The sequence below is a fragment of the Orcinus orca genome, chromosome 13 (assembly GCF_937001465.1).
Source record: "Orcinus orca chromosome 13, mOrcOrc1.1, whole genome shotgun sequence".
NCBI lineage: Eukaryota > Metazoa > Chordata > Mammalia > Artiodactyla > Delphinidae > Orcinus > Orcinus orca.
The window spans coordinates 14,914,945-14,932,405 of record NC_064571.1 but is presented as its reverse complement, the minus strand read 5'-3'; the positions used below and the strand labels follow the sequence as shown (position 1 = coordinate 14,932,405).

Below are 17,461 nucleotides of genomic sequence, written 5' to 3'. Positions count from 1 at the left end.
GCGGACTCTCAACCACTGCGCCACCAGGGAAGCCCTCTATAGTCCTTTTATTCTTCATTTCCTAATCCCAGGTATGCCCCCTACCTCTTCACTGGCTAATACCATGCCACAGAGGTTGAAATTTCACAACCTTAGGAACAACCTCCTTTGTTTTTAGGTAGATGCATCTTGTGTCAGAATGACTTTTCAAAGAATTTTATCAACTAAGAGCACTGGTGCTATAGACTGAATGTTTGTGTCCCTCCGAAACTCATATGCTGAAATCCTAACCCCCAAGGTGATGATATTAGGAGGTGAGGACTTTGGGAGGTGCTTCGGTCATGAGAGTAGAGTCCTCATGAATGGAATCAGTGCCTTATAAAAGAGACTCTGCAGAGCCGCCTTGCCCCTTCTGCTATGTGAGGACAGTGAGAAGACGGCTGTCGATGAAACAGGATGCACGTCCTGACCAGACATCGAACCTGCCAGCGCCTTGACCTTGGACTTCCCAGCCTCCAGAACAGTGAGAGATAAATGTATGCTGTCTATAAGCCACTCAGTCTATAATATTCTGTTACAGCAGCCCCAACAGACTGAGTCAACTGGAGTAGAAAATAAAGGACTGAAGCGCATTGGCAAGTACTGGTGCAGAGAGCAGATTTCACATACAGATCAGGGGCAGGCAAAATCCAGGACCTCGGGGCTTTCCTCTGAGATATATACAAGCAGGGATGGGGGATGATATTCATTCGGGGAAAAAAATAATTCTTTAACATTTAAATGAAAGGAAAACACAGAAAACAGGCTATCCTGTCAAAAGACACAAGTAGTAGTATCTTAACAGCTAACACTGAAAGTCCACTGAGGAAGGGAACCAGCTTCAGAGGAATATCTCCATCAGTTGCTTGTGGTACAGAGAAAGGCCCAGAAATCTCCTTTCAGCAAAAACCAAGGTAGCAGAGAACAAGTACACTGTTCTGCTGGAGAGAAAGAGGGGAGTTGGTATTTCTCAAAGGGAAGAATGGAGAGAAGAAGGAGGGAATCAGAAAATGGAAAAGAGGACATAGTGAGAAAGTGGGAATTTGGGGCTACCTAGGAAAAGCACAGAGTGGGGGATCTCCCAAGGCACCCAGAGGGCTTTTAGGATCAAGGATGTGTCATAAAAAATATAGATTTTTCCCCTCCCCTTAACCCACAAAACTTTGGTAAAAGGAATGCTGCACACACCAGCCTTATAGTCATAGTTGCTTCGAAAAATGAAATCAAGGCCAAGGGCTGTCCATGTTTGGAGATGCATCAGCGTGGACCAAAAATTCAGAGAGACCGGAAGTAACCGTAAGAGCAGAATATTCCTGAAAATTCAGAGAAACCATGGGAAAGCATCAAAGAGGATGTCTTCATGAGACCCCAGAGGATAACTGGATTACACATAAAATTGCAGAAGCATGTGTTGTGGAAGTGAAAGGAGAAGTTAGAAGTTAAGGGGATGATCTCTGAATAATAGATGCTAAGCCACTGATTGAATAATCCCACTTCAGCAGCGTTTGAACTGCTGGCCATGACGAATTAGTGGGTGATAAAATCAAATTGGCAGGTCACAACTAGTAATTTTAATGAAATGATAAAGTGTAAAGGGATAGTTCAACCCCACGAGTCAGGAGGGAAATGTAAATTAAAACCCTGATGAGATATAATTCCATGCCTATTAGAACAGCTAAAATTAAAAATAGTGACAATACCAAATACTGGTGAGGATGCTGAGAAACTTGATCTCTTATATATTGGTAGTGGGACTGTAAAATGGTGCAGCCACTCTGAAAAGTTGTTTGGAAGTCTCCTACAAAACTAAACATATACTTACCACATGACCCAGCAGTCACTCCCCGGGACATTTATCCCAGAGAAATGAAAATTTATGTCCACACGTACCAAAAAATGTACACAAATGTTCATAGCTGCGTTATTTTTAATAGCTAAAAACAGGAAACAGTCAAAATGACCTTTAATAAGTGGTACATTCATACCAGGCAATACCACTCAGGACATAAAAATGAACGAACCACTGGTACATTCAACAACTTGCATGGATCTCAGGGTCATCACGATGAGTGGAAAAAGCTAACCTCAAAAGACAAAATTTTGCAGATGGAGAACAGATCAGTGGTTGCCAGGGGTTATAGCTGGGGGTGGTGTGCTGGTAGATGAGATTATAAGAGTAAGTAGCACCAGAGATTCCCTTTACGGTGTTAGAATAGGTCTGTATCTGGACTGGGGTGGTTGTACAAATCTATACACGTGATAAAATTGCATAGAACTACACACACCCACACACATACACACAGGGAAGAGTGCATATAATTGGTGAAATCTGGAAAAGGTCTATAAATTGCACCAATGTCAGTTTGCTGGGTTTGATACAAGATTACCGTTGTGTAAGATGTTGCTATCTCGAGTACACAGAGGACTTCAGTGTACTGTCCTTGCAACTTTCTGTGAGTCTATAATGATTTCAAAACAAAAAGATTTTTTAAACGAAAAGGAATAGAACAGAGAAAGAGGGCGTCACTCACAGTAAGAGTATCAGTTCTGGTGAAACTTTTGTTTCATTTGTGTGTGCTCATGTGAGTCCTGGGTCACCGTGTGAAATGTACTTCTTGGGAGATGGGAGGGCAGTCATCAAGGTCAAAACCAGTTTGAAAACCACTGCTTTAGAGCCAGCTTGGAAGACTCAGAGACCTAGAAGGGGCCAGGCGGATGGTATGAAGAAGTGAGACAGGCCTGGTTCATTCAGATGTCATCACCTCTCTTTTTCCCGTGTATCAGTCATAGTTCTTACAGTGGCAGGTCTCATAACGATATAAATATTCTTTACTTCCACAGACACATATGCTTTTTCTCAATTTTTTTTTAACTACGTGGCACTTTTGATCCACGTGTTCTCCCACTTTTGATAGTGAATTCGTTTTTCTATTGCCAAGAAACAAATTACTCCAAATCTTAGCAACATAAAACAGCATTTATCACATCACGGTTTCTGGGAATGGCTGAGCTGGATGGTTCTAGCTCAGGGCCTCCCAGGAGGTTGCAGTAGAATTGTCCGTCACAGCTGCAGCCTTCTGAAGACTCAAATGCAGCCAGAGGATCGACTGCCAAGCTCACTACTTGACAATCTTCAGCTCCTCACTGACTGTTGACCAGAAACTCACCATGCGGGCATCTCCTTAGGACTGTTCCCAACATGGCAGCTAGCTTCCCCTAGAAGGAGAGATACAAGAGAAAGCGAGAGAAAGTCAGGCACCAAATAGAAATTCATCTTTTATAACTTAATCTCAGAAATGGCATACTATCTCCTCTACCACATGCCATTGGTCACACAGACAAACCCTTGTACAATAGAGGAGGGTTGGACATGAGTGAGAACAAGAGGCAGGACCGTTAGGGGCCATCTTGAAGGCTGATGTCTACAGATAGAGACCTGGGAACAAGAAATATTTACCTATTATAAGTAAAACACCCATACATATATAATACATGGCAATTGACACTGGTCTCCATGCTGCAAAGACATTAGGGAGTGTTGGAGAATCCAGTAAAGTGAAGTTGACATACCCCATTTCTAGGGGTCAGCTGCTAATCATGGTGCTGCCATGAGAAAATATAGACCCAGGGTTGCTAGATCTTCAACTTGGAAATCTTCCAACGTTTGAGTATTGCCTTAAGTTTTTTGTTGAGTTTAATGTGGCCAAACAAAATAAATAAACCATCTGGATCCAAGTTGCAGGTTACAAACCCTGCTGCAAGGTCCAGGTGAGGGTGGTGCCGTGGTTGAGAGCTCAGGGTTTGGAATCAGACGTGGATTCAAGTTCCAGCCACAACAATTTACCTGCTGTGTGACCTTGACGACGCCTCAGAGCCTACCCCGTAAAGCAGAGTTGATCAAAATAGTGCCATTTCACAGTGTTTCGGTGAAGTTTAAGTGAGATAATACATAAAGTTCTTCTCTCAGGGCCTGGAACACCACAACTGCACAAAAATATTAGTTGCCCTCATTGCTGTTACTCTAACACCAGAGGTGAAAACTGAAACAATAACTTCCTCACCCAGACTGTACTGGGACTGTTAGCCACTGGGGCAACCTCAGCAACTGCCAGGCTTGATTTAGGGGTTCATCCACACATCTCCAGAGCAGAACAATCATTACTGAGGCTGAACCTCAAAGGCCCACTTTACTTTCTTCACCATTTTATCTTGGGGAGTCCTTAAACTCCATGACCTACAAAGAGAAACGGTGTTTGAATGGTATGGAAAACAGAGACGTCGCATCTTGATTTCTTTCCTTCCCATACCTCCTTGGTGTGAGAGTCACACAGCTATTTTCAGGCTGGCAAAGCTGACAACCAAAAGGAGGCTGTTTCACACCTGGAATAACAGCACAGGAAGGACCCGGGAGGTCATCTAGGGAGAAGCAGTCTTGCTCACTTGTGAACCTACTGAAGCCCAAGGTCTGAATCATCTCTATCACAGTCCACATACCTGGCTATCCACTCCTCATTGAATGCCTCCAGGGATAGGGAACTCATCACCTCCCCCAGAGTGGCTTATTCCATTTTGGGTAAGAATTTTATGCATTTGTTCAAAGAATATTGATTGAGCACTTATTATATATCAGGCATTGCATTTGGCGTTGGTGACGCAGTGGTAAATGAGACAAATGAGGTCTCCCATTTCCTAGTGTGGGAGATAGACAATAAAGAAATGAATTTATAACATGTTTGGCAGAGATAGATTTGTTGATGAAATAATCAATAAACAATCTATAATAGGAATAGAAAAGAGTTTTATCTGAGTCAAACTGAGGACTATAGCCCAGAAGACAGCCTCTCAGTTAACTCTGAGGAACTACTCCAGAGAAGCATAGTTTTAAGCACAGTTTTATATCTTGTCAAAGAACATTAAACAAGTCAGGGATACATTCCTTCAAGATTTCAGAAAAAAAAAAATAGATCAGAACACACCCAGCGAGTCAGTATGGCCTTGGCACCTGGGAAGGGAGTCATTTCATTGAAGAAGTACTAGCATTGGCGCCCCAGGAAGGGAAGCATTTAATCTTTATTTTTAACATGGGCATTCTTTACTTCTGGTCAATGCGCCCTTTTCTTCAATAATTAAAACAGATGTACAATGTACGTCTGATAGGCCACAAATTCAAGTTAACGCATGTGTAAACCAGAATGACTTCCCCATACCTCAATATGTATAAATTTCTTTCATCAGATTCTAAGAAGAAAAATGAAACAGGGTAAAACTTTAGAGAATGTCAGGGGTGGTCAAGGAGCGTTCTCTGAGGAGAGGATGCTCAAGCAGTTTTCTTAATGAAACGAGAAGGTACACGATGTGAATATCTAGACTAAGAAGAACATCTCCCATGAGCATTTCATCAAGGAGTAAACAAAGCAGAAGTAAATGTCTTCCGAACATTCAAAGGAAATCTGGACTGAACTCTTTCTGCTTATTCATACAGCCAGAAATCTCACTGCCACTTGAGAGTTAATCCTGTGACGTCTCCCTGTACTTGCAGGGTTAATGGTCAGGCAGAGAACGCTCTGCATCTGTCCCGATCAGGTTCATTTCATCATATTTTGTCCATTTCTCCACTGGATCCACTTTGCTTTGGCATTTACAGTGTTGCATCCTTCCTAATATAGTCAGCATTCTATCTACATCCCCATTCAAGTCCCTAAAAGAAGTCGTCAAATTGGTCAGGTCTGAGGGCTGGAGTCCCATGGCAAATCTCCAAAGGCTACCCCCCGCCCACCAGATTGACAGTCATCAAGACTCCCTTTGGTCCCTCTTATTAGCTCTTCGATTTCCCGTGCATCCTTCTCAATGAAGATGGAAACGTAATTGGAGTTGAGTGGTCCTCCTTTCTCTACACCATCTGTGAACAGTACACAATCCGTTCCAAGCAGCAGGCTGATATGTTGTCAGACAAATGACGCTCCAAGACATAAGGAAACACAGGGCACAAGCATGAGCTTGTTGACTGACTCAGAGTCATTCAGTTACTACATAGACTTGTCACTAAGAGTCTCATCATCTTTCTATCTTCCACATCCAGAATACTGCCAGATGCCCCATGGGCATTTGATAAACCTCTGTTGAAGAGTACGTGTGTGAGTATTATAGAAGATATTTAGGGAAAAATCCCCAAATGAGACCTAAGACCCTGGCACCCCTAAGTTATGATTTTTCTGTCTCATGGGCAAATGAGTTGTGTTGCTACGTAACAAAAATTCCCAAGACTTAGTGACTTACAAACACTGCAACATTTATTTTGCTCATGAATCTGGAATTTGGCCCGGGACAGCCTGTGTCTGCTCTACTCAGCATTACCTCACGTGCTTGCACGCTTAGTGGTTGATGCTGGCTCAGAGCTCAGCTGAGGCTTGTGGTTGGAATGCCTGCAAGTGGCCTTTCCTTAGAGGTGCTTGGTTTTCTCAGAGTGTGGAGGCACCCAGAGAGAGAGTCAGGCAGAGCTCTGTGGCTCATAAATCGAAAAGCATAATTTCTGCCACATTTTATTCACTAGAAGAAAGTCACGAAGGACAGTGTATACTCAGGAATTAGTGGGACAAGTGTCAAAGAATATGCTGACTTTTAAAACCATCACCCGTAGGATTGAATGAGACTAATAGGTTTGACCGTTGTTCTTAAGCAACAAATGCCTGAGAGGATCCCTGCTTCCTTAGAGATGGGCCACAGAAGTGCACTGAGTGAGAATAAAGAATGTCTGCAAGTCTACTTAGAGCTCCTTAGTTTGGAAATCATGCAGGCTTGATATATTTGAAACGTGTCTCTACAACTGTATCGAGAAGACAATATTCCCTTGTTTCCCAAATAAAAGGAAGTTGGAATTGGACTTCACCAAGGGTCCAAATTAGGACAACTTCACAGGCCATAGGTGGGACCCAGGAAGGTAATACCTAAAGAACACTTGGCATTGCATCTGTAGAGGAATCCAGTGCCATTGAGACGCTCCAAAGAGTCGACGTCTCTGGATGTCTGGATATTTTCATGCTCAAGTTTGGCAGATCCTTCAATCGTGTATGGTAGAGACAGCTCCAAGACCCTCCACCCCTGCTCTTACTCCTGGGCACACAGCTTGACTACATTTCCCAGCCTCCCTTGCAGTTAGGTGAGATCATGTGACTGAGTCAGGCCACAGAGATGAGGGCAGAACTCATGGAGACTACTTCCAACCTGGTCCATAAAAACTCTAGTGCAGTCCTCTGTCTTCTCTTTTCCCATCCACTGGCTAGATGGAGTAAAAATCCAGGACCTAGAGGAGGGCAGAGAGATGAGAGAGAAGGTACATGAGTCACTGCATGGAGGGAAGCTGCCTGAACAGAAACAGCATAAAATGTTGCTGCGTGAATGGAGAATAAACCTCCTCTGGAGGTTGTTATGGTTGTTTGCCTGACTGTGAAGTTGGATTTTTATTTAAGAAATGTTCATTCACCTCCCTCTCCCACCATGGGTGGAATATAATACTTCTCCATTCCATTGAGGGTGGGTTTGGCCTATGGGATGTTAACAGACAAGAGGTGACATGACATGCTTTTACACACACTTCAACACTTCTGCACTCTCTTTTGCAACAGCCCTCTTGCTGTTTTCCTATCACCTTGAGAAGAACAAGCTCCAGCTAGATCCTGGGCCAGAGCATGAGACAGCTGTGGAGCAGACCTAGATCCAGTGAGCCTAGCTAGCTCAGCTAGCTCAACCCAGCAGCTCCTGCCTGCAGGCGAGTGAGTGAGAATAATTGCTTACTGCTTTAAGCTACTGAGTTTTGTGATAGTTTGTTACACAGCATACTGTGGCAATAGTTGGCTGATACACTAATGAAGTGTGTGTGCCATTCTCATGGGGCTGCCATGTTAAGCTTCCACTTGATGTCTGCTCTTTATCTCATTTAAGTTTTATGCCAAAACTCTTTTACATATAAAGAGGCACAAGGAAAGACTTGCCCAAGGTCACACAAGGAGTTTGGTATATCAAATTCATGAGCCCAAATTTATTTCCTTCTGTTCCAAACGCACTGAGGGAATGTGGAAAAAAGCGGTTAAAATCAGGAAGGGATGGAACAGAACTTAGGATGTTTCCATCAAATGCCACTTCAAAAGTGTTTGGTAATACTCCTTGACATTTGGAAACTTCAGGACAAATAAAACAATGACCAGCTTCACCCCCGGGTTGTTCATTTGTGGAACTAAAGATGTTGCACAGGATGAAGATACAACTTTTCTAAGAAAGATTTGAATAGTTGCAGTATACCACTCCCATAATGGGTTAAAAAGGGAAACAAGAACCTTTGTAGGGACACCTTCAAGGTTAACTCAAGGAGGAAAATGGAACCTGGGGACACAGCATCCCCTGTGAGAGAAAGAACACCGCAAGGCCCTGGGGACGGCCTGCTCTCACCACCGCCTTTCAAACCATGCTTGCATCAAACATCTAAGGGAGCACCAGCCAAGGGTCCTGCAGGAGCTGCCCAGCTCAGGGAAGGGAGACAACCGGCCCCCAACCTGAGCAAGGAGCAGCGGAAACCTATCTGCAACCCTCACCCCCACCCCGTCTTTTCATCTCTAGGACCCTTGGCTCGGATTCTTTTAGTGTGAGACCCCGCAGGGGTTCACCTCCCCGAGGAGAGGAAAAGGGGGTGGGGGTGGGGGGTTTCTGGTGTGCTAAAAACCAAAGACGCGCGGACTGCCCAGGGGTGGGGTGTCTCCTGCGAGCGGGGACGGCTGCAAAGCGCGCGAGCACGCCAGAACACCCATACTCACAACGACACGCTACACACCCACACCCACACCCAACCATACACCCCTCCCCCGCTGGCCCCCCACGCCCCTCCTGCGGGTGAGGAGCAGACTCCCGGAGAGGGGAGTGCAGCACCCTATAAAACTGAGGGCCTGGCGCCCACCCTGGCCGCGCCTGCAGCCTCCACGCCGGGGACCCGGAGAGCTGTGGGCACTGGGCGCAGGGGCCCCGCGCGCGGGAAGTGCCACGCCCAGCCCGGCGGGTAGCCAGACGGAGGGCACGGCGGGAAAGCTCGCCGCCCGCCCTGGCCCCGCCCCCCCCAGCCGCCGGTGCCGCCCCCGCTGCGGCGGGCGAGGGGCGGGGCGGGGCGCGGCATATATAAGGCGAGGGGCGGGCGCCGCTCTTTTGTCTCTTGCTGCAGCGACGCGAGTCAGAGCACCGGAGCCGCGGGCTTGGAGCGGAACTTTTCGGTGAGCGGCGCGCTGGGGCGGAGGCCCCATCCGGGTGGGGTCGGAGCCGCCCTTCCCCGACGGGACGCCCGGGCCGGCCAGCCACGCCCTAGGGCTGTGGATGGGGTGCGGGACGCGCCCAGATCCTTGGCCTCCGGGCTGCCGGGAACGCCCCGGCCGGAGTGCCACGTCGAGGGGCGGCGGCGGGGAGCGCGGAGGGGGCCGCTGGCCCCGGCTCCGGGCCAACCGCCTTGGTTTGCCCGCTAGGTTTGTCTTAAGAAAATGGCAGACAAGCCGGACATGGGGGAAATCGCCAGCTTCGATAAGGCCAAGCTGAAGAAGACGGAGACGCAGGAGAAGAACACCCTGCCAACCAAAGAGAGTGAGTCCGCCCCCGCCTCCGGGTCCTCGAGCTCCCAGCCCAGTCCCCACCCCGCCCTTCGCCTAAACCGAGCCCCGCACCCCATCCGGCCGATTCCTCCCGTCGGGCAGCCCCAGCCCCCCTTTCTGTTGCACAAGGCGCCTGTCCCCAACCCCAAGCCTCTTTCTTAATCCCCAGACCTCGTGGGTGCCTCGCCCAGCCCAGGTTTGTAAGCGCCTCGGTTGGCGGGTTGCAAGAGGTTCCCATCCCCCAGTGCCCGCTTCCTGCCCTCCACAGCCATTGAGCAGGAGAAGCAAGCGAAGTGAAATTTCCTAAGAACCTGGAGTATTCTCCACCTCCATCATCTTGGAGACCCTAGTCGTGATGTGGAGGAAGAGCCACCTGCAAGATGGACACGAGCGACAAGCTGCACTGTGAACCCGGGCACTCCGTGCCGATGCCACCGGCCTGTGGGTCTCTGAAGGGACCCTCCAATCGGACTGCCAAATTATCCGGTTTGCCCTGGGATATTATAGAAAATTATTTGTATGATTAATGAAAATAAAACACACCTCGTGGCATGGCTGGCGTGGTCTGAGTCTGTTAGTTGAGTATGCGTGGGTAGTGCCACTGCAGCAGAGCTCCAGCCACCGGAGTCGGAGTTCCTGCCGCAGAGCGGGGGAGGGGGTCGCAGGATGGGCTGGCTTGCAGGGACCATCTCTTAGTTTTGAGTTTCCCTGCTTCTGTGTAAGATTTTACGGGTTATTAGCCGCCTACTCTTGCAATCCATGCAAAATTTAACCCCACTTTTCATTCCTGGAAGCTGTTTCGGAAAATGCTTTTTTAAAAGCAGAATTTGTTTTTGATAAGCTTTTACGGTCTCACCGTTTTCTCTGGCCTCATAGTTGTGGTGAACACCAGGAGAGAACAGTGATTTAAAGTCTGAGAAGAAAGGGGGAAATGACTGAATCTGGAATGTTGGAAATTGGGCGAGGTCACAAATTCCCCGAGAGGCTTTCTCTTGGAGCTTGAAAAAGGAGGCATTGGAACAAAAACAAAGGCGGGATCCAAGGGAAGAACAGCAAGAACATCACAACTGGAGGAACCAACACCAGAACTAGAGAAGCTGTGGGGGACAGCCTAGCTTTTTGTCTTTTAACCCGGGCTCAGAACCTTCCACAAAAGCGTTAGCCATTAGAGGGAGTGCTGGGCCGAGCAGCCTCCGGTGCTGTGATCAGCAGGGAGAGTGGGAATGTGGAGGGAGGGCTGGCGCCAGCAGGGGCAGCAGCAGAGCCCTGCTGGGTCACACCCGCTGGACCCACAGGGAAGGGGCGGGCCCGCGCAGAGGCCCTAGCGGAGGAGGAGAACCTGGGGCTGCAGGGCATTCTAAAGCACTAGAAACAGGCTTGTGGTTTCAGGGGTGGAGTTTCCTTTTAAGGAGGGAGGAGATGACACATCGTGTAGTGATTTGTCCCATATCTGCCTGCGCATCGGGCCCGGACACTGGGTGAGGGCATGTAATTTGAATGAGGTGTGATCCCAGTCCACGGGGCCTTAAAATGCAGTGGGTGAGATCTCCGCCACAGTAGACCACAGTCAGGGATACCTAGGCCAAGGGAGTCACTGCCCATGTGACATGGAGTGGCTTGACAGTGAAACCTGTGCTGTGGAGGGTAAGTGGGCCTGGGGAGGAGAAATAAGGAAGGGACACATTAAGAGACCACCGGGGCAAGGGACACTAACCTTTACTGAGGTAAGGTTAAGATTTCTGAAGCGATAACTCACAGCCCGCTTGCCTATCTGCATCTCCTTTCCCCACCTTGGCGAGGCCCCAGTTAACTCATTTTCTGAGTGTAAAACAAAAGTGCCCTTAAGTCTCTTGGATTTTTGTCTTCTTAAATTCTTAGGAAGAGCAAGGCTCTCATGGGCACCCACCACCTCAGAATAGAAAGGATTTTCAGAAATCTTTAAATTTCTTCAGAAATTTTAAATCAGAAATCTTAAATCAGCTGTGGGCCAGGCACTGTGCTTGGAGCTTTAATTCTCAGAAACTCTTATTAAGGCAGTATGATTATCATCCCATTTTATAGACGGGGAAACTAGGGTTCAGAGAGACTAGGAATTTGCTGAAGACACACAGCCAGTGAGTAGTGGAGCCGGAATCTGGGGCCAAGGGTGTGCTTTGGGGGATCTTATAACCCCAGTGTTCAGGACATGCACTGCATCCCACGTTTCATGAGCATCCACTACTTGAAGCATATTTATAATTGCCCCTGTTGGGGTCCATGGTTGGGAGGTTGAGGAAAAGGAAACAAATCACTACTACCTTCAAACAGTAACACAGTTGGTGGTGAGAGGGCTTTGGCATTCCCAGGACCCTCTTACTCGCAGAAGATTCCCATGACTTTCTCACCTGCTCCGCAGGAAATCCTTTCTATTCTGAGGTGGTGGGGTGCCCATGAGAGTCTAAGAATTTAAGACAAAAATCCAGGAGACTTGGGCTTCCCTGGTGGCGCAGTGGTTGAGAGTCCGCCTGCCGATGCAAGGGACACGGGTTCGTGCCCCGGTCCGGGAGGATCCCACATGCCACGGAGCGGCTGGGCCCGTGAGCCATGGCCGCTGAGCCTGCCCGTCCGGAGCCTGTGCTCTGCAACGGGAGAGGCCACAACAGTGAGAGGCCCACGTACCGCAAAAAAAAAAAAAAAAAAAAAATCCAGGAAACTTAAGGGCACTTTTGTTTTCCACTCTGAGACAATGAGCTAATTGGGGCCTCGCCAAGGTGGGGAAAGGCGATGTGGATAGGCAAGCGGGCTGTGAGTTATCCCTTCAAGAATCTTATCACACCACATTGGTTTACAAGGTAAGGCTGGCCTTCCTCAACCCATCCCAGCTCCTGAGCTGCTTCAATGTGTGCACATCTACACATCTCTTGGTCTGAATGGCAGAAATCCCATAAGACAGATCCAGAAGGCCAAGCACTGGCCAGGAAGGCTGCCTTCCTAGGCCCCACCTCTCTCCCCATGGTGGATTGCAGGGAATCCCGTGGGCATCACAGTGGAGTCAGCACCAGAACCTGGAGCTGGAGTGTCAGAGAACATTGAAGCACCTCAGGCCCACCCTTACCTTCCTTCCTCCCTCCCTTATCCCACCATTTCTATTCCTTGCCACCTGGGAATACTGACACCCTTGGGAGAATTATACTGAATTACCGGTTTCTGCCCTTTTCCTCCTATCTAAGCATTCAGGAACCAATTATGAGTCCAATCACAAAACAAGGCTTGCTCTGAAACTAAAATACAATTGTAACTTTTCTTTTTAAACCTGGATTTCTGGCTTCATTTTCTTATTTCATCCCTAAGACAAGCGTTTATAATTCGGCCTCCATGTGATGAATGGGGCTCAGGGCTTGGGACTTTCCACTGTCTTTGTTAGGGTGCACCAGGGGACTCAGGACGACAGAAGGTCCCCATACACACCCTCCACCTCCTATTCAATAAGCTGAGTGCCTGGTATGTACCCCAGGCTGCTCAAGGTGCTGGGAAAACAGATGGAGGCTGCCTCAGGGAGCACCTAGGCTAGATTAGAAGGAAGACCCAGCCTGTCTTCCCAACACTTCCCAATCCCCCAGATCGCTCTCTCACCCTCTTCTCTCATCCTCAGGCAAGCACTTCCTCTTCTCAGGCAATATTAGGTGCCTTAAAATAATAGTCTCTCTAGATCCCTCACTCAGCATCCCCTAACGTTAGCATCTTACTTCATTATAGTCCAATTATCAGAATCAAGAAATTAACATTACACTACTATTAATCCCACTCCTGGTCATGTACCCAGACAAAACTATAATTCGAAAAGATACATGCGCCCCTACGTTCATAGCAGCACTATTTACAATAGAGAAGACACAGAAATAACCTAAATGCCCATCGACAGATGAATGGATAAAGGCGTGGTACATATATACAATGGAATATTACTCAGCCATTAAGAAGAATGAAATAATGCCATTTGCAGCAACATGAGTGGACCTTGAGATTATCATACTAAGGCGAAGTAAGTCAGAAAAAGAAAGACAAATACCATACGATATCGCTTATATGTGGAATCTAATATATGACACAAATGAACATTCTATGAAACAAAACACTCACAGACATAGAGAACAGACTTGTGGTTGCCAAGTGGGAGGGGGCTGAGGGAGGGAAGGATTGGGAGTTTAGGATTAGCAGATGCAAACTACTATATGTAGCATGGATGAACAACAAGTTCCTACTGTATAGCACAGGGAACTATATTCAATATCCTGTGATAAAACATAATGGAAAAGAATATGAAAAAGACATATAACTGAATCACTTTGCTGTACAGCAGAAACTAACACAACATTGTAAATCAACTATGCTTCAATAAATTTTTTTAAAATTATACTACTATTAACTAAACCAAAGATCTTATTCAAATGTCACCAGTTTTTCCACTAACGTCCTTTTTCCGTTCCAAGATCCTACCCAGGACCGCACATAACATTCACTTATTTCTCTTTAGTCTCCTGCAATCTGTAATAGTTCCTCAGTCTCTCCTTGTCTTTTATGACCTTGACACTTGTAAAGAGTATGGCCAAGTATCTGCTGAATATATCTCAATGCGGGTTTGTCTTATGTTTTCTCATAACTGGACTGATGTTCTAGATGTATTTTTCGGTAAGCTGCACCACGTTCTTTTTGGAGTGGAAAGAAAAGATTAAGTGCCTTAGTTCTCATGCCTTTTGCCACCTTCTGTCATTTCCCTCGCATGGGAAAAACACTCCTGTGTTTCCCCTCTCTACTCTTCCTGCACTACTCAACCATACGTGCAGGAAAAACTCTTCTGTTTCTCCTTTACTCCAGCATTCTACTCACAGAATACCCTACCTCAGGTCACCAAATGGGTGGATTTTCCACACCAAGCAATTCTCAGATTCTCCAGACACCAGCTGAGTGTCCCACAATTCAATTCAGTTCTGACACCATCTACCTGGAGTTAGCATCAGAGCCCACAGGTTAAGGGCTCAGTACCACAAAACTGCCCCCTCCTCCCACTTCAGACACCAATTGCAAGTCCAGCTTGACAGTATGCATCTAATAGACTGAGGCTGAGCAGAGCTGCCCTATGACACAGTGACCCCAGGCCTCGTGATACATTCCAGAGGGACGAGTGCATGTGTCCACCAAAGGACCTGTCCAAGAATGTTCCATTCATATTGGTCAAAGAGCAAAAACAACCCAAATGTCCATCAACAGAATGAATAGACGAATCTGTTGTATTCACACAGCTAATCACTGAGTTACTCAACAATAAAAAGGAATCAAGTGCTGGTATCTAATATTGTATGATTAAATCTAAACGACAGGGCTCCCCTGGTGGTGCAGCGGTTGGGAGTCCGCCTGCCGATGCAGGAGACGTGGGTTCGTGCCCCGGTCCGGGAGGATCCCACATGCCACGGAGCGGCTGGGCCCGTGAGCCATGGCCGCTGGGCCTGCGCGTCCGGAGCCTGTGCTCTGCAACGGGAGGGGCCACAACAGTGAGAGGCCTGCGTACCGCAAAAAAGAAATATATATATATATATATATATATATATATATATATATATATATATATATATATATATATATAAAAACGACATTCTAGAGAAGGCAAAAATAATTTTTGACGATAAAAGTCAACAGAACCTGGAGTGATGGAAATGTTATATATCTTGATCAGAGTGGTAACTATGTGAGTGTGTAAAAAATTATCAAGATAGACACTTAAGATTAACACTCATATACACTTCACTATATGTATGTTTTACCTCAATACAAAGATTTTTTTAATCCTATGAAGAACTAAGGATTCCCAGCTTTTAAGACCACATACCACTAGCTCAGAGAGAAGATCAGAAGATTGTATAAACAGAGCCTGTATCTGGTTCCAAGGGGCAACAGGAAAACATGTTTCTCTGGCCCTTTCCTTCCTTCTTTCCTGCCTTTGAGTATTTCCCCCCATTTGAATGACCCTCCATCTCTTTTCTAATTGGTCAAATATTAGCCTACAAGGCCTTACCAATCACCACCTTCTCCGATTAGCCCACCTCATTTCCCAACCAATGCCATTCTCTCTGTCCCGTCAGCTCCTATCTGCCCCTCTCTACTGGTACTTGGACACGTCACCTTCTCAGTTAGACTGAATGGAGAAGGATCTGTATTCATTGATACTGGTGGCACCCACAGTAGCCAGTACATAGTAGACACTCAATAAATAATTATTGAATTGTCACTGAAATACCCCACTGGCCTCACCTGCTGCATCTTGGCCATACTACAGCCAGGCTGCTATCAGGCCCCCTACTGTCTTACTATGGGTTCTCTTCTGCATTGAAAGGGCCTAAGCATAATTGGCATGTGGGAGTGACCATGGTTCAGGGAAGCCAAATAGCTTCATTTCCCTCCCAGAACCAGAACAGGATGCAATCCTATGACAATGAAGGGAAGTACAGTGAATTCACAATTGAGGCTATTGATGGAAAGCTATTTATTAATTACCCAGATGGCAACTGTGAGTCTCAACTAGTTAAAAGAGTTTAGATATTGGGTTGCTGATTTCTGTGAAATACAGAGGCTGTGCTCTTGTTCAGTTTAATTCAGCAGGCATTTTTTGAGTGCTAGTGAATTCCTATCACTGTACTAGGGCTGTGGAAGCTGTAAAAGACTAGGGCTGTGGAAGCTGTTAGTAGACCAACTAACTACACAAAAGGTGGAATGAAGTAAATGGTAAAGAGGGAGATCAGCAAAGCACCATGGGAAGGTATATGAAGGAACCGTGAACTCTGGACAGGTGGTTGCTTCATCGGGAAGAAGCATTTGAATGAAGACCCAGAGGAGTGAGAATGGGAGCAGGGCTTTCTTAACAGAAGGAGGAGCAGTGCATTGTGATACCATAGCATGTTCCGTGGAGGGAAAGGGCAATGGTTCAGTGAAAATGGAGGACACCTCAAAATTAGCCTAGAAAGGTAAGTTGAGTTCTTTATCCTATAGACAGTTGAGAGCCACTGCAGATTTGAGGTTGGGGCAAAGTGATCTGGAATGTATTTGATAGCATGAGAAGGATGTTGTGGCAGACACAGAGGGTTATCTACCCGACCACTATCACCATCACCACCAATTCTACCATCGCCACCATCACCACCACTACCACCACACCCTTCTCATCCTCTGCTACCCTGCCTTCTTCAGGGCCAAGGGAAGCCCAGTTGTATTTAGATATAAAGCAGTTGATGAACCTCAAGGGGCACAGCCCCAGGAGCAATGCTTGATTATATAAACCTAAAGCACCCAGGGGTTCAGCATTATAGAAATTTGTGAGGTTGTTTTGTTTCAGTTTGATTGTCATAAAGATTAAGGGACACTGTCGATAGTTCATGGACAAGGATCAGGAATGTCTGACATCCTGCAATGCACAGGGCAATCCCATATATCAAAGATTTGCCCCATGCCCTGCATGACTTTTTAAAAGACCCTTGGGCTTCCCTCGTGGCGCAGTGGTTAAGAATCTGCCTGCCAATGCAGGGGACACGGGTTCGAGCCCTGGTCCAGGAGGATCCCACATGCCGCGGAGCAGCTAGGCTTGTGAGCCACAACTACTGAGCCTGTGCGTCTGGAGCCTGTGCTCCGCAACGGGAGAGGCCGCGATGGTGAGAGGCCCGCGCACCGCGATGAAGAGTGGCCCCCGCTCGCCGCCGCTGGAGAAAGCCCTTGCACAGAAACGAAGACCCAACACAGCCAAAAATAAATATAAATAAATTAATTAATTTAAAAAAATGGTCCACATTAAAAAAATC

The 17,461-nt window shown here is 46.9% G+C and overlaps 1 protein-coding gene and 1 long non-coding RNA gene across 3 annotated transcripts in view; one reads left to right on the top strand and one right to left on the bottom strand.

The window, feature by feature from the left end:
- Positions 1–1,928: 1,928 nt before the first annotated feature.
- Positions 1,929–17,461, bottom strand: part of LOC117201985 (uncharacterized) — a 35,036-nt gene continuing 19,503 nt past the window's right edge. Inside the window, exons 3-4 of one of the 2 annotated variants that reach the window (XR_004484144.2) lie at positions 6,963–7,318; positions 1,929–3,234 (exon numbers count right to left, since the gene is read on the bottom strand). This is a non-coding gene — a long non-coding RNA (uncharacterized LOC117201985). Of the gene's footprint in view, positions 3,235–3,260; positions 7,319–17,461 lie in introns of those variants that run through there. The other variant, XR_007471071.1, reaches the window with a different exon arrangement.
- Positions 9,118–10,190, top strand: TMSB10 (thymosin beta 10). Its single transcript, XM_004271617.4, has 3 exons — positions 9,118–9,269; positions 9,516–9,630; positions 9,907–10,190. The coding sequence occupies exons 2-3, from the start codon at positions 9,531–9,533 to the stop codon at positions 9,933–9,935; spliced, it is 129 nt and encodes a 42-aa protein (XP_004271665.1). The 5' UTR covers positions 9,118–9,269; positions 9,516–9,530; the 3' UTR covers positions 9,936–10,190.

Excerpts from the sequence above, each read along its gene's own strand:
- TMSB10 (XM_004271617.4), top strand. The coding sequence starts at position 9,531 with ATGGCAGACAAGCCGGACATGGGGGAAATCGCCAGCTTCGATAAGGCC. Across the intron at positions 9,631-9,906 it reads CACCCTGCCAACCAAAGAGA|CCATTGAGCAGGAGAAGCAA; the intron begins GTGAGTCCGCCC and ends TGCCCTCCACAG.